Source organism: Schistocerca cancellata, chromosome 1 (genome assembly GCF_023864275.1).
Source record: "Schistocerca cancellata isolate TAMUIC-IGC-003103 chromosome 1, iqSchCanc2.1, whole genome shotgun sequence".
Taxonomy (NCBI): domain Eukaryota; kingdom Metazoa; phylum Arthropoda; class Insecta; order Orthoptera; family Acrididae; genus Schistocerca; species Schistocerca cancellata.
The window spans coordinates 877,760,903-877,777,062 of record NC_064626.1 but is presented as its reverse complement, the minus strand read 5'-3'; the positions used below and the strand labels follow the sequence as shown (position 1 = coordinate 877,777,062).

The window sequence follows — 16,160 nt, the reverse complement described above, 5'->3', positions numbered from 1 at the left end:
CAGCTGCAGAAGTCGCTGCGGAATTGACTCTCGCACTCGCGAACGCTCTCAGCACCAGGAAGCTCCACAAGGAGGATACTGCATGGCGAGGTGGAATTTCAAAACCAATCACCAGTAATGCAATTGCCCGTAACAGGAAAAGTGGTGCCGAAACCATAAAACCTCGACTATGGAGCAACGTAAAACAGCCATGTGCTCGGATGGGTCTAGTTTCACTCTTACCAATTTCTGGTCCAGTTTACGTCCCAAGAGTGAAACTTGGCGGCGTTTCAGTAATGATTTGGGCAGCCGTATCATACTATTCCAAGGGCCCCACGGTTACTCTGCAAACCTGAATTACTCCCAAGCATTATGTGATCATTTTGACCGATCATATCAAAATGGTTCAAATGGCTCTGAGCAATATGGGACTTAACATCTGAGGTCATCAGTCCCCTAGAACTTAGAACTACTTAAACCTAACTAACCTAAGGACATCACACACATCCATGCCCAAGGCAGGATTCGAACCTGCGACCGTAGCAGTCGCGCTGACCGATCATATCCATCCCATGATATGATGTTCTGTTTCGGAATGGTGATGCTGTTTTCTAAGATGACACGGCCCATGTTCTCACTTCTCACATCTTCCAGGAGTGGTTTTGTGAGCACAAGCATAAATTGTCGCATCTGTCCTGGCCACGAGTCATCCGATTTCTACATTATTGGCCTTTGTGGTCTACTTTGTAGAGAAGGGGATGATCGCTATTCACCTCCTTGACTGTTACCTCAACTTGCCACTATTTTGCAGAAAGAATCGTACAAGGTTCCCTTGGAAACCATACAGCACTTGTACTCATCTATTCCGTCAACTGGAGGCTGTTTTGGATCCCAACGGGTTTACTACCCACTATTATGCACATTGTGTTGTGTTTTTGGTGTTTCCATGTTTTGTCCATCCTATGAAGTTTCTCCGACTTCAGACAAAGCCGAACTTACATCGTGGTTTCACGGCAGCTCACACTGTCCGACAAGGTGGCAGTTTCCAGGTGATATAGACAGCAGCAGGTTGCCTGGGACCAGGGAGTGCCACGTGGAGTGGCCGCATGGTTTGAGGCACAATGTCACGGATTGCGCGGCCCCTCCCGCCAGAGGTTCGAGTCCTCCCTCGGGCATGTGTGTGTGTGTGTGTGTGTGTGTGTGTGTGTGTGTGTGTGTGTGTGTAGTGTAAGTAGTCTGTAAGGCTAGGAACCGATGACCTCAGCAGTTTGGTCCCTTAGGAACACACACACACACACACACACACACACACACACACACACACCAGGAGCCAGTATGTCGTGATAGACCGCAGCCCCATCATCCGCAGCTACACGTGATCCACGTACGCTCACACGTTCCCGAAGCGCAGTAAGCTGCAAGTACCGTCGGCGCAGTTTTGATGCGCTTATGTTTTGTATTTATAACCGTGCTGTGACAACTAATAACGGGGAAGCCCAATGGCGACATCCAGTGTCATTCACGGAATACCTCAGCAGCGGGTTTCATTTGCCTGTCTGCGAAGTTTGGAAAGGTTAATCGAGTGCTTGTGCACGCTGAGATTTATTATGTGTCTTCATTTTTTTATTTTTTATTTTCCAGATTCCTCTTGCCCAATTTCGATATCAACCTATTACGCAGCATGACTACATACGTTTCCACTTGCAGCCATAAAGTTGGTTTCTTGTCCTCGACGCGTGTCCTCGCCATCGACAAGACGTAGTCTGTTACCAAGCAACGGCTCATTATTACACTCAACATTTATTTTTCGGAAAGAACTATTTTTTCCGTCGGCTATTAGCAAACTATGTGGAAGTGTATTATTTCGCTTAAATGTTTGTTCCAGCCAGATGAAATTTCTTTATAAAATTTGCATGGCATATAATGGACTTAATGGATTGCAGCAACAAGACGAATGCGTCAAGTGCCGCAGATATCTCGCCTGACAAAATCTTTAGTTCGGTATGGTCTTGACATTAGTTACACCAAGTCACTGAAATATAGGTATTCAAAGTTTCTTGTTGGCGTACAAAGAGTGGTGAATTACTAATTCTGATGTGTGAATATAGATCACATGTCAAATGATACGATGTTCTTGGAATAAATAAGTTAACAGCAGCAAGCTATGTTAGCAAACTAATTTTAACGTAGCATAACTTGATTCACGCACAGCTGATTATTGTGGATGATATTTCGTAACAATTTAAAGGTATTATGGTCACTAAAATACTTTTTGAATGTTGGTGGACGGGTTTCGTCTAACCAATAACTGTCGACCTGGAAAATAGGAAATGTTTAATTTAAACACTACTGGCAACCTAAATAGGTAAATACAAAATTACAGCTACATCATATATACATAAAATTTTAACTGCTCTGCGGGGGTAAAGCTAAAAACGCTTGAAAAATGATTATTTCTCACGGGATTATTACTGTCAGTCACACAGTTTGTGTAGTTTCGTATTCACCGCTTAATTATTCGCCGACATCGGTAGACGAGTAACTGTACGCGGTTAAGTGCGTTGGGAATAAACCGACCGCCTGCTGTTGCCATTAAGCCTTCATGCTGTTTCCCTCCAAAAGTACAAACAATACGTGGTATAAACAACTTTAAACTAGCTTCCGGACCTCCGTAATTTTCTACTGAGGAATTAACACCAATATCTTAAACGTCTATTTGCTAATGCCAATGTTGCTAAGCACTGTCTTTAACATTACCTTAATGTTGTCAAGCAATCTGGGGCATGTAAAATTTGTAACAGTAATTGTTATTGTCTTGTGTTTTAAAAATACAACTTTAATGGCTACTGTATGCACAATGACATGAATAAACGTATTTAAATAAATACAGCCGAGTTTCTTCCACTAGTTGTAAATCTACTTAGTGGACACCTTCACCACTGCCACCAAGTGAAACTATTTGGGCTCCTAAGCATCTTCTATGTACCTCGGCAACTTTTTAATCATAATACAGATCTTAATGACAACGAGACCTCTACAGATGAATCAGTTAAAAATAAATTCACATTTCTCGTTTCTCCAAAGGTGACAGCGCGTGGCCCCTTCGGACTGTATACTACGTTCTTCAGCGACCGTAGAAATCTGAACCAAATTCTTGGTCGGATGTCTAAATCTTGAATGGCTATACCTATGTAGTGATCTGGAAGTGTGCTCTGAGCGCTACGTCCGGTGGGTCACGGCCAGCAGTTTCTCATTAGCTGTTTACTGCCAAGTTCCCGCGTCTATTCGTACATGCTGTGGCATCTCAAACTGAAGCCCACAGCAAATGTGTGCTTATTCTTATAGTCGCTCTTAAGGAATTCCCAACTAGTAATATAATTTCAGCTCTACACTGTGATTGTGGATTATGTTAACAGTAGTCTGGATAGTGAAAGCAGTTGTTTACTCAATAGTTACACGTCACATGATTTACTAGCGACAATTACATCTGAACAGCTGAGGGATTAACGGCATGCAATTGTCACATTCAGGATCAGACATGCACTGGATTTCCAATCAGTAGCTAATTTGGGACGACCGTCTACGTCTTCATTACAATAACCATAAGAAGATAAGTTTTAATCTGTCACGAAGTTTCATATCAGCGCACACTCCGCTGCAGAGTGAAAATCTCATTCTGGAAACATCCCCCAGGCTGTGGCTAAGCCATGTCTCCGCAATATCCTTTCTTTCAGGAGTGCTAGTTCTGCAAGGTTCGCAGGAGAACTTCTGTAAAGTTTGGAAGGTAGGAGACGAGATACTGGCAGAAGTAAAGCTGTGAGGACCGGGCGTGAGTCGTGCTTCGGTAGCTCAGATGGTAGAGCACTTGCCCGCGAAAGGCAAAGGTCCCGAGTTCCAGTCTCAGTCGGGCACACAGTTTTAATCTGCCAGGAAGTTTCATATCAGCGCACACTCCGCTGCAGAGTGAAAATCACATTCTGGAATGCGAAGTAATGATTGTTGTGGAGGAGTGGCTGCAAGACCGGCTATTGCCTGTATTACTCTGGTAGGTGGTGAGTGGTCAGCAGTAACGAATCTGCAGCTCGTGCACAGGGACAGTGCTTTCCTGCAGCGAGATGTTAATGCCACGCGGCAGTTCTCTAGCGGTCGCTTGATTGTGCTGTTAAATCCGTGTCACTTATCCACAAGCACTGATACATTAAAAAAGGGGGAAGTCACGTGGTGGTGCTGCTGGGATCGCTGGTAGCGAGGCCTCCCTTTACTTTAAGTGATCCTCCCTTTTCGCGTGTTAGGGTGTTTAGCGATTTCGGTAACCTGTCTTTTTCGTCAAGCAAGCGCACGAGTCCCAGCCCGGCACACACTTTTAATCAGCAAGGAAGTTTCACTGTTTTCCATTGCTTCCCATGAAGTTTTCATTGACACGTTAAGTGGGTTGGTCCGTAAGTTCGCAGGATTTTCCGTAAGTTTAATGAACATAATAGACACACGTAACAGACTTTAGCCATCAATAATACAGTCTCCACCACTGGGCTAACTTTTCGATTCTACGACTGTAGAAATAATGTGGTTTTGAGGCGGAGACCTCGTCGAACAATGTGGGGAGGACGTTTTCATCTGAAAGGAAGTTCCTTCAAGGTTGTTCGATAGCGGAAGAGATGGAAATCTGAGCGCGCAAGATCAGATTAATCAGTATGTGAGTAGAGAATGACTTCCCAACCCAACTCCTGTGAAGTATTATTGTCTGTCCAGGAAAATGCGGGCGGGCTTAGCGTAGTGTACCATCACTTCGCGAGATGATCTTGGTCGTCGTTCTTGGACTGCGTCTGCAAGACGTCTCAGCTCTTGCCAATAAATGTCAGCAGGAATAATGACACCTCGGGGAATCAGTTCATAGTACACCACACCGTCACTGTTCCACCAGATGCATAACATTATCTTTTATGGATGCGCACAGTTTTTTGTACAGGGAGTTGCTGCTTTGTTTGGGTGCAACCATTCCTTTCTTTTCCTTACGTTAGCATAAAAACACCTTTTCTCGTCATCAGCAACGATGCATGATAGGCATGGCCGGTGTTTTTCACGAGCCAATTGATGACGAGCAAGCACGCGGTACCCATACACACTATTTTTGAACCTCACTGCGCGCAAATGTCGCACCTTGGTGGAATGATCACAGTTCACCAATCTGGCAGTTCAGTGACGTGAATAACTGTGGATTAATGAGCTTAAACGCTCTTCATCAAACACGGAAGGTCTCCCGGGGAGTCACTAACGTCAAAACGATCCTGCTTAAAATCAGAAAACTATTTACTTGCGTTGATCCGTGCAAGGACATTATCCCCATACAACATGCAAGTGCTTCTGGCTGCTCTGCCACCTCTCTATTGAAATCAAACAGAAGAATTTGTCGGAAATGTTCCGATTTCTCCACTTGGTACTCCACTATTTAGCGTCCACGGTTTCACCCCCATTTCTAAAAGAAAAAATGACAATCCGTAAATTCATATAGCGACAGTGGACTATAAATATAAAATGACAGTCGATAAATAAACCTATAGCAACCGGAATAAAAACAAGCAAAATGAAAGAACGCTATGAACTTATGCACCAATGTAATACTATTGCTTTTTCTACTGTCTGAGACATAGCGTACTATTTATGTATGTTTCAGCAGTACTAAACCCATCTTTCTCCTCCAAATCTTATTCCTGCTGTTCCGTTCTTCGTTTTATGATTCGTCGAAACTGTCTATCACAGAGGACGTAATATTTATTCCCAATAGCAAAACTGCATTCCCTTTTAGCTCCTTTTTATATATTGAAGTTTTACAAGTTGATTTCAATTCTTTGGAGACTTCTACTCCATCCGTACAGCAGTTAAACACATTTGCATACAAGTACTATAGCAAGCACCAAAGGTGAATTCTTCACCATGCCTATGGATACTCCTCCAGAACCAGTCTTTGTTAGTGTTCAAAGTTATAAGTTCTCATTTCACCTCTCGTATGTAGATGGTTACAAGAATTTTCGTGGATCTGTTAGTAAATAATAAAAAGACAACTTCTGGTATTATTGTCATGAACTAGTTTCTGAGTTTCTTCCCATTCACAGCTAATTCTCTAAAAAAGGCTCCCGGTTTCTGTTAACAGGGTACTATAATGTTTTCCCCAATTTACCATATCAATTGTATCTACTAACTGCATTTAGTTTGTATTTGTTTTCAGCGTTCTTGACGTAAATTTATTTTATAAATAAAGTCCATGATCACAAATTCCCCCTTTGGTCGTTCTGAAATTGGCAGTTTTGGAATTTGTAAAACGATTTTAATAGAGACGACAATGATGTCATAAAAAAATCAACGTTTTTTTTTATTTGTTTGGCCTACTACGGACCACCTTTTCTCGTTTATTTCTTTCCAGCAGTTTAACATTCTTTCCCTATGTTTTTCTCTTCTTTCTTCTGTCCACAGCGCGAGTCTCTCTTTCTCCTGTTTCTTCCTCCATTATTTCCATTTCTCTAACGTCTGCTTTAACTTCTATGATCCATGACATTTATGTTTTTGGGTTTGTCAAAAATGTTAAATATTTTTTTCTTATTCATTTTTCATCTAGCCCTTTTAGATATCGATAGAATACAACTCTTCTTCCTCACTGTGTCGAATATTCGTTCCATTTTTCCATAAACTTCATTACTTCTTAATTCCCCATTTTCCATTGTCATATTTCGGTCCGAACACTTCCCTTATTATTTTTCTTTCCTTCTTTTCTATTTCTCATAACTGTTTGTTATTCTGGGCCGGCCGTTGTGGCCGAGTGGTTGTAGGCGCTTCAGTCTACGGTCGCAGGTTCGGATCCTGCCTCGGGCATGGATGTGTGTGATGTCCTTAGGTTAGTTAGGTTTAAGTAGTTTTAAGTTCTAGGGGACTGATGTCCTCAGCTGTTAAGTCCCATAGTGCTCAGAGCCATTTGAGCCATTTTGTCATTCTCGTCTGATGACAGTGTTGTAGTGCCTGTGTTTTTCATATATGGGAACAGATTTCTTGTTTTACAGGTTTCTTGCTAACTAAACAAGCTATTTCCATTTTCCATTTTAGCTTATTTGTCCAAAGCGAATGGTTGTATTAATTTCACCTAGATATTTAAATTTTGTAGCCTTTTTGTTCTTTCATGACCAGTTTCTATGTATTTCGGGGCTTCCTTCGCATGCCATACACTCTTTTCAAAACATATACACAGACCTACTTTTGAAGTTGTATGTTGGAGATTTATCTGCGTTGTTCTGTGTTCTATAGATTCAGGTAAGATGACAAGGTCGCCTGCAAAAACGAAACAATGAATATTCAGACTACCCCTCTTCTCCCAATTTGACTTTTTATATTCCTTCTGTTCTTTTCCTCCATTTCCTGATTACCTTTTCCAGTAAACCACCACCACCACCACCCGCGGCAGCGTTTGCTTACTCTTCGTGCCTTTCGGCAGCATAGAACGACGCATGTGTTCGAGAGTAGACGGTGTATAATCTGTAGCAGCAAGCTCCTTTCCTGTTGGTGCTATGATCCGCAAAACTACAGTTTACTACCTGCAGTTGTCACTGGTAGTGATTGGATTAGCTCAAGATGTAAGCTGTTTGTACTGCAGTCATTCGTGAATGATCGGATCACTTCGGAGTAACATAGTACCTGCGGTGTGTAGCAAGCTTAACTCAGGTTTCAACAAGGCAGATTTTTCACAGATCAGTTCCTTCGGGAGATTATGAAACTGAAGTTTCATACGCCTTGAAATGTTTGTGATTCGGAGCAGTGTGAAACAAACGCATCGGAACAAGGTATGGAATCTGGTGCTATCCCACATATTATTTAATATCGAGGCTCCTAGGACGCAATGCGTGATGGAGCAAGATGGGAAAAGACGGCGCTAGAGGTACACGCAGAATAATGCCAACTTGACCCGATTGTAATGCTGCTACTTTTCTTCCGCCTAGACAGACTTTCGCAGAAAATAAACTATTTTTCTTATCGAATTCAGCAGTAATCATAGCTCAGTCATTCCGACTACGTCGTCTAGAAAAACGTAAATATAGCGGCTGCTGTACGCCGATTTGTGCTCTTCTTTCATACCACGCACAGTGTACAAACACTTGGCAGTGACGCCTTCGGAAACTATGGACGCAGGCTCTTTAATGTCGCACTGTAGAGTCCCCCTGCAAACGTTAATATTAGTTTCAGAAGGTGAGTATTAAATCTCAGTTCTATGTTCAAGTTGCTACATCGAGCATTGCAGTATACCTTACGGGTTGCATCAATCATGCAATCAACCTGTTACCGATTATCCCGTTTTTCTTAGTATCTGCCTTGTGTAATCATTAAGGTAAGACATACATATATCTCTAACGGCGGAACAATATTACACTAAACTGCAGCACTATCATGAGGGAGAGGCGCTACTGTCTGGTGTTTGTCGGTCTACGTAAAGCTTCACCCAAGTTCAAACATACAAGGGTAAACTTCTTGCTTAGGTCATACAGATACTCATTGAAAGGATTTTTTCTTTTCATTCAGCTGAATTACAGAAAGCTTTTCCTGTGATACTGTAGTTATATGCGGGTCTACTGACAGTTAGGAAGGGCCAGTCCGTACAATTGGCAATCACGTGGTAAACAAGATAAAAGAATTGTCTACCATCAATTCTACCAATGCGGCTAATTTCTAAAGCCGACGAACAGCTTTGCAAACATTCTTAAGTTTTCCCGCTTCCTGTCCGCCCGCTTACCGTTTGACTAAGACCAGTCTCTGATATTAACAGAAGTTAATTGCAGAGAAAGGCTGCTTGCTTGTTACTCTTCATTTGTATCTCCGCAATTTTGACTCACCTAAATCATTTTGCGAAGTAATGGCTGCATTACTTCACTACATCTGGCATGTATTTTTCATGTTAAATTTAGTATTATTAATATTAAGGCCTTTATATATAGTTTTAAGGATAGAAAAGTCTTTACATCGGACCCTTGGCTCTTTATTTCCGTTTTCCACAAATATGAAACCGACTGATTCTGAAGTGCAGAAACAGATGGTAACAAACTTTACCGAGGATGTCACGTTTCAAAGAAAACCATGTTCCCACCTCCGTAATAGTTGCGCGCCTTATGCTACGTGGGATAATTCTCCGCAAATTTGGTTTGGTACAAATAAGTTCTAGTGGAATAATATTCATGAACTATTTTATTTTGTAAAAAATCGTGGATGTCAGAACACGACCGCCTTTAAACGCCATCAGTTAAACGCCACTTCTGTTTTTATGGTTCGGTGCCTCAGTCTGTAAAAAACAGTACCCTTACAGGATAGCTTTGTCGTCCGTCCGTCCTACAGACCGAGCGAGCTAGCACACTGGACTCACTTTATGAAGGACAATGGTTCAAACCCGCGTCCGGAAATCCTGATTTAGGTTTTCCATTATTTCCCTAAATTTCTTAAGGTAAATGCCAGGATGGTTCCTTCGAAAAGGCAAAGGCGATTTCCTTCTTTACAGAATGAACTTTGAAAGGTAGGAGTCGGGCTACAGGCGGAATTAAAGCTGTGAGAACAGGTCGTAAAGTCTTGCTTGGGTACCTCAGATGATAAGAGCAATTGTCCGCTAAAGGCAAAGTTTCGCGAGTTCGAATCTCGGGCCGGCACACAGTTTTAATCTGACAGGAAGTTTGTGCTCCGTCTCTAATGACCTCGTTGTCGACGGGCCATTAACACTCACCTCCTCCTCATCCTCGTTCTCAGGAACGCAAATTTATGTCAAATTAAGGTGCACGAATTTCAAACTTCTAAGTCAACGCACTGAAAAGATACGGCCATTTATGTCATTTTGATACTCGAAAACTCACCCAGCAAAACCTATTGCTTACTTCGCCTTGACCTACAATCATGAAATCTGGCAACAACAAAGGTTTCAAAGAAGAAGTAAAAATCTGGCACTTATTAAACTGAAATTATATCACATATAAAATATCTTTTTGCCATTTGAAGACACATTGCGATCATCATCCGTCAAATTAATAAATCATATCTCTCTCTCTCTCTCTCTCTCTCTCTCTCTCTCTCTCTGCATATACAAACTCAAATCCCTGTTCACTTCTTTTTGTATGTCCAGCCTAGTCTGAGGAACGACTATAGGAATTCTGATACGGTCTTCAAATTCCCAGAACCAATATCTAGCTATTAACGATGTATCGTCGGTAAGAGGCGAAGACTGCTGAGATTCTCGATCACCAGGACGGACGGCCTATATATAAACATAATTACGTACGGAACTTTCAGCGCGCTGTTCCTACTCGGAGTTATCCAATTTTTTTTTCGACTCTGGAGGGAAACAGCGTGCACGTTTACAATATGTATAGCGGCAAACAGCATGTGAGACTGCGTAGTTATTACTCTACCACATCACAAAACCAAACTGTTATTACAACACGGACCAATTTGCTCCTGTAAGTACCTCGTTGCTTGCATTCCGATTTCGATCAAATGTGAGAAGTTTGCCAACTTTGTGTTCTCTTCCAGTCTTTAAAGGTGCCATTGCAAATCGATGACCGCACAGCCCCCCCCCCCCCCCACCCCACACACACACACACACACACACACACACACACACACACACACACACAGAAAGGACAGAGATTTTGAAACTGTCTACTCTTGCGCAATTCTCACTTTGGTCTTGGGTTGTTGAATTCTGCACGAAATTATTCTGTCATTTGGAACGCGCAGCTTCACCAGCGAGTGGTTCAGGGTTCTGTAATTTTGACGAACTTCATCTGAAGTCAGTCAAAGACGAAAGGAGCTCTCCCACCCACGTGTGTATTAATAAGAACGCTGCTTGCGTTGCTTCCACACTCCCAAGTGTGATATTTTACAAGTAGAGAGTTTTCAAACTAATTCAATGAATGCAGCAGTCAAGTCCGTACCTGTGTTGGCTTCAGTTATCAGAGGTTGTAAATAGCTAACGACCATTTTAAACAAAATGCGTTACGCCGTGAACCTAATATTTCTGTTAAACCATTCGTTTAAAACATTTTCACTTACACGAAAAATTGTCATGTTGTATGAAAATGTACACACTAACTGCGGAAGATCCTTTGCCTATAATACTAACCATTGTAATATCGAGACAAATTCATGGTCTTATTAGTGTACTGAAAATGCTTCTCTTGTAAGAAGTAATTTTTCATAGAATGATTTTTAAGAATGTAATTAGAACAATTTCACTAACGGAAGAATACAATGTGTCAGCAGAAAGAAACTCTCAAACACAGTCCATTAAATTCGTAAAGTAAACAAGACCACACGAACTGTTTCCAACAGGCTTTCAATCTGTAAGATCATGAACTGAAGTATTAGCTAGGACTTTTTGTTTTCATTTCGACTGAGGTTATTGGCCCAAGCTTTAAATTTAGTACTGGTTTCATGATGTGTATACGTAAGTATGGCTGTGCAACGACTTAATGAAATCTCCTAATCTGTCTGTCAGTTGTTAATATGATGCGGGATGAAGTAATCAGTGTCGAATATCACGATAAATACGTTTTTAGAAGACACGAGCTGAGCGTTCTCTTAAGATGAGTCGTACCTGATATTTTAAGGGGCTATGGGGATATAACCACGTTAACCATAGTTAACTGCGGAAAAAGCGCCGCTATGTCCTTCGGTGTTGTTTATAGTCACATATAACGCGATGTTTACAAACACAGTTGTGCGCCCTGTCTGGTAAGCAATAGAATCGGAGAGCGAAATTCCTTTTACTGCACGGTACCACTTTCTGCGCATGTTGAAAATGACATTATATGCGTTGCTCTTAAAACAGCGATTTTCGGCTCAGAGTTTGGGGCTACAGGCCACAACACTGCGAAAAACTAACACGAAGAGTCACAAAACAGGTTTTATATTAACTATATTAGCAAGTTGATGCCGATTTATTTCTAAAACACTAGGATCAATGATTATTGTGTTGTCAAACTGAAGTGTGTCACCGAACAGCACAGATGTGCGTTCTTTGTTGAGAAATCTCGAAATTCTGAGAAGCAATTAGCTGGTCTTCATAACACGATCACGTTAATGTCCGATAATTACATATGAAAGGCCCGCAAACCCATTCATGCCCACATTAAATGGTGACACATTTAACGCTAAATCTATGCAGTCGATCTAAGAAGCGTGGAAATGCCTTTAGTCAGCGGACATTGTGTTTAGCAAACCGTGATGAAGTGACGCGGCCAGAAAATCGTAGTGTAGTAAAACCGGGAGACTTGTGTGAAACTTCGGCATATAATTTTAAATAATGACAGTGTTTGGAATACGTGTAATCGTTGGGATAAAAGTGAACCGAACGATATATATATATATTGCCGAGCACATAATTTTGAACCAAATTCAGCTACAGTAAGCACGTCAGGTCGCAGCAGCAATAGATTAACAGCAGGTTAAGGTGACAGTGACAAATAAGTTTGTCGTTTCCGACATTATATTCGTTTAGAAAAGTCAATTTTTACGAAGCGCAGAGACAGTGGACTACCGCAAGGATCACGGTTATTATCTATGACAATGTGCTATACAATTTATCCCGTTAACATGTACTTTAGAACATTGAAAATGGTATTTGTAATGAAATAATATGAAAATATTCGTGATTAATAAGTTAGCTCGTAATTCCTGGGCATTGGTAATGCCGTTTTGCGTACGACAGTTAAAGGTTATGTTAAAATTCTCCACATATAGTAAGCTTTTTACGCAAAATCTGTATGTAATTTCAGAAGCCAGTTAAACCTTTCTAACGATACCACATTCATTCATGTACGATTCGTATGTGTTGAGAAAAACGGATGTTGACTTGAGAAATAATATGACAGACGGCTCCGTATGTATGTGACATCTCATACTTTCTAATGTTCCTCTGAAAAATGTAACGGTAGGGCACATAAAAGTGGAGTCCACTGCACTGGTACAGTAAGAAGTGTTGGCACTCAAACATGTAAAGCAACCGAAGGACATTTACAGTAGGGTGCAAAGAGATAGAAATATATTGTGAATGAATACGTTGGAGAAGAAGTACAAGTGTGGCTTTATGCTTACCATGTTGTCGCAATCTGAGACTGCACCACCAACGACGACGTTGTTGTTGTTGATGGCGCTGACGCAGGCCATGGGGAGTACTACTAACAACGTAAACCTCTAGCCCTCAATATTATTTTGTCGACGGCCTACAGTTGATCCTTCTCTGACACTCTTCAGGTGTCGTTTGCCTACCAACGCTCTGGCGAAGGTGGCGTTCAGATCGACTACGACGTGTCGGTACTGCGCAGAATGCGGGGTTGAGGACAGCACTAAGAGCTGCGAGGGGCAGCCGAGTCAGACAGAGCCTGGGGCGACCTACGGCGCAGTGTGGCAGACTAGCTGGCGCCAGCACACGCGGCAAAAGGTAATGGGATGGGACAGACGGCGCTGCCAGGTGTGCTCGTGCGCGCGCGTCGCCGGGCCGAGTCGAGTCGCTCGCCGCCTCGACGCCAGGACTCGCACTGCGCAAGACCGCTGCGGGCGACCGGGCACGGCAATGACGACCCGGACGTCGCCGGCCCGGCGCTCGCGGGGATCGATGGGCGCTCGCCAGGCGTCGGCCGGCGTCGGGGCGCCGGCGGGATCAATACCCCACGTGTTGTGCTCGGCGCCAGCAAGGTCGCGGTTTGAGCCGCCGCCGGCGCCTACGACGACGGGAATCCCTGACAGCAGCTGGCGCATGACCGTGATTCGCCCTCGTCAGAGCGACGTCAACACGTCACATCACGTGCCCTTCCCAGGCAGTGCGCGACGGGCATTTGTTTGACGCCACTACCGTGCAGATTGTCGTAAGAGCGACTGCTACGCGGGCTTGCGTATATGCTGTAGCCTCGCTGCTCGACGGCGAGGCTAGGCGCCGATAAATCGAGCCCACTGAGTCCTAACAGTGCATTAACTCTTTGAAGGGTGTGCGCCATTGTAACCAACCACATAAATACAACGCCTTGAAAGGGCGGTGGTCCTTTGGCTGCGGATTTACGACGCGAGCTGATATTTCATGCATCGTTGGTGTTGTTCGTGGAAGTGTGGAGCATTTTTCTCTGTACCTCTTCTTTACACCGATATTTGTGGTATTAACTGTTTATATTTGTGTGTTAACCTTCTATAAACATATATGCAATATTACGTTTTATTTGAATACAATTTTCTATAGTTCACAAATGGATTTCTGTGTAGTTAGTGGTGCTAACCACCACCCTTCTTTTCCATCCAGTATGCCTCGCCAAAACAATAACAACTGACTGAGGCGTAGCGCCGTATAGCGATCCTGCCTTGGAGGCGGTTAAGTGGGAGATGTGTCTGAGCTGGATAGTGACAGATGGTGACGCGAGACTGGACGCGCAAGTAGTTTATGTATCAGCAGATAGAGGACAATATTGGATAGGGGGACTGATTTTAGTTTCGATTGTGCCCACTAGAGTGCACTAAAGTAATAGAATGTTTTTCATGAAGTGTTATGTCTTTTTGTGTATGTAAAATGTTATAAATGTGTTTTATCAGTATGAATGATTAATGATGTATGGTTAATATGAAGATAATTGTTCAACGAGTTATGTAGTGGCATTTAATGTGGGAACATTTCGAAGAAGTATGGATGTGGAAAAAGGGGATTTTTGTAGAATAGATTTGTAAAGAAAGTTTATCGTAAAGGGAAAGTTAATTCAGGTATAAATAACAATAGTAAACAACTTTATGCACAAGCAAAAGTTCAGCATATTAGATAATTATGTCGGTAAAAAGTGCAGTCGTTAGGTTTACTATTTCGCGATTGGTTATTGATGAAAAGCGCGGATTGACGCGGGAGAATGTTGTTTTGCTATTGACTGTTGAGTAAACTGACCAATGGTAAAGCAGTATTCTTCGCGCGCCTTTCTCTGCTGGTAGAGAAGACTTCTAGAGAGGAGTCGGAGCCTAGCCATGAAACAGTTCGGACGAGTGTAGTAGTAGTAGTAGTAGTAGTTCTGATGGAAATGATAAGTTGCCGGATCTAGCAGTGTTTCATACATCAAAAGTGTTGGAAAGTGACGGCATAATTGATCCGATGTGTGTGTAGAAATTTCTGAATTTTTAAGTGAATTTTGTGACGAGAAAAGACATATTCCGCGTGGCGTATTGAGCAGGTCTGTGGCTAAAAACTGTGACTGCGTTTGGTACCAACAGACAATATTTGGCAAGCATTATCAATCAAAAACAATCAGTATTTTTGTAGCTATTACGTTTTCGGGAAATGCAACACCATAAACTTGCTAACGTGAGTGAAAAGGATTGTGAATGACTTAAGAGTAGCACGGGCTTGGCAGTGATACTTGTTCACCTAAGTTTCAGAATATGTTGAGGACAAAATTTCCAACCTTTCATTTCGTGTGAAAACTTTCTCCCGAAATGTAGATTAGTGACTTAAATTGCAGCCTGGTTCACGTCGAAGTACAGTAGGTTTCACTCGGCATCCCTGCTGATGAAATGATGAGGCAATGTTCACAGGTAGGTGCAGCTACGTCGTAAAGGGACGGAAGGAACCGCGCCGCCGCATGACAAAGACTGTTACCTAATATTATTTGATGAAATCCCTTTTGGTGACAACAGTGATGAAAGTGATGACAATGACCCGACATTACTTTCGCTGGAAGGTGTAAAAAGTTTGTTGGCTTCAAAAATAGTTTCAGTGGCTGCTGCTTCATCCCCTGTCTACAAAAATAGTTGATCATCTCAGATCAAGGCACACAAGCCAAAAGTCGGCCTATTCAATCATCATCTAGAAGATGTGCAGTTTGCAGTTCGAGAAAAACCCTGGTCCGAACTGTGTGGATGTGTTCAGTGTGCTAAGGACCTTTCTGACTCAGAGCAGGCATGAACTGTTTCAAGAGACACCACGCAAATCAAAGGAACGTTATGTCAAAGTTAAACCCAAACGCCGGCCGGAGTGGCCGATCGGTTCTAGGCGCTACAGTCTGGAACCGAGCGACCGCTGCGATCGCAGGTTCGAATCCTGCCTCGGGCATGGATGTGTCTGATGTCCTTAGGTTAGTTAGGTTTAAGTAGTTCTAAGTTCTAGGGGACTCATGACCTCAGAAGTTAAGTCCCATAGTGCTCAC

At 42.6% G+C, this 16,160-nt stretch overlaps 1 protein-coding gene across 6 annotated transcripts in view; it reads right to left on the bottom strand.

The window, feature by feature from the left end:
• LOC126190318 (uncharacterized) overlaps nucleotides 1-16,160 on the bottom strand; it is a 592,731-nt gene that overhangs the window by 463,599 nt on the left and 112,972 nt on the right. Inside the window, exon 1 of one of the 6 annotated variants that reach the window (XM_049931015.1) lies at nucleotides 13,087-13,430. The exons of the other annotated variants lie outside the window; for them this stretch is intronic. Coding sequence (XP_049786972.1) covers nucleotides 13,087-13,158 — 72 coding nt within the window. The 5' untranslated portion in view covers nucleotides 13,159-13,430. Of the gene's footprint in view, nucleotides 1-13,086; nucleotides 13,431-16,160 lie in introns of those variants that run through there. 6 annotated transcript variants of the gene reach the window in all.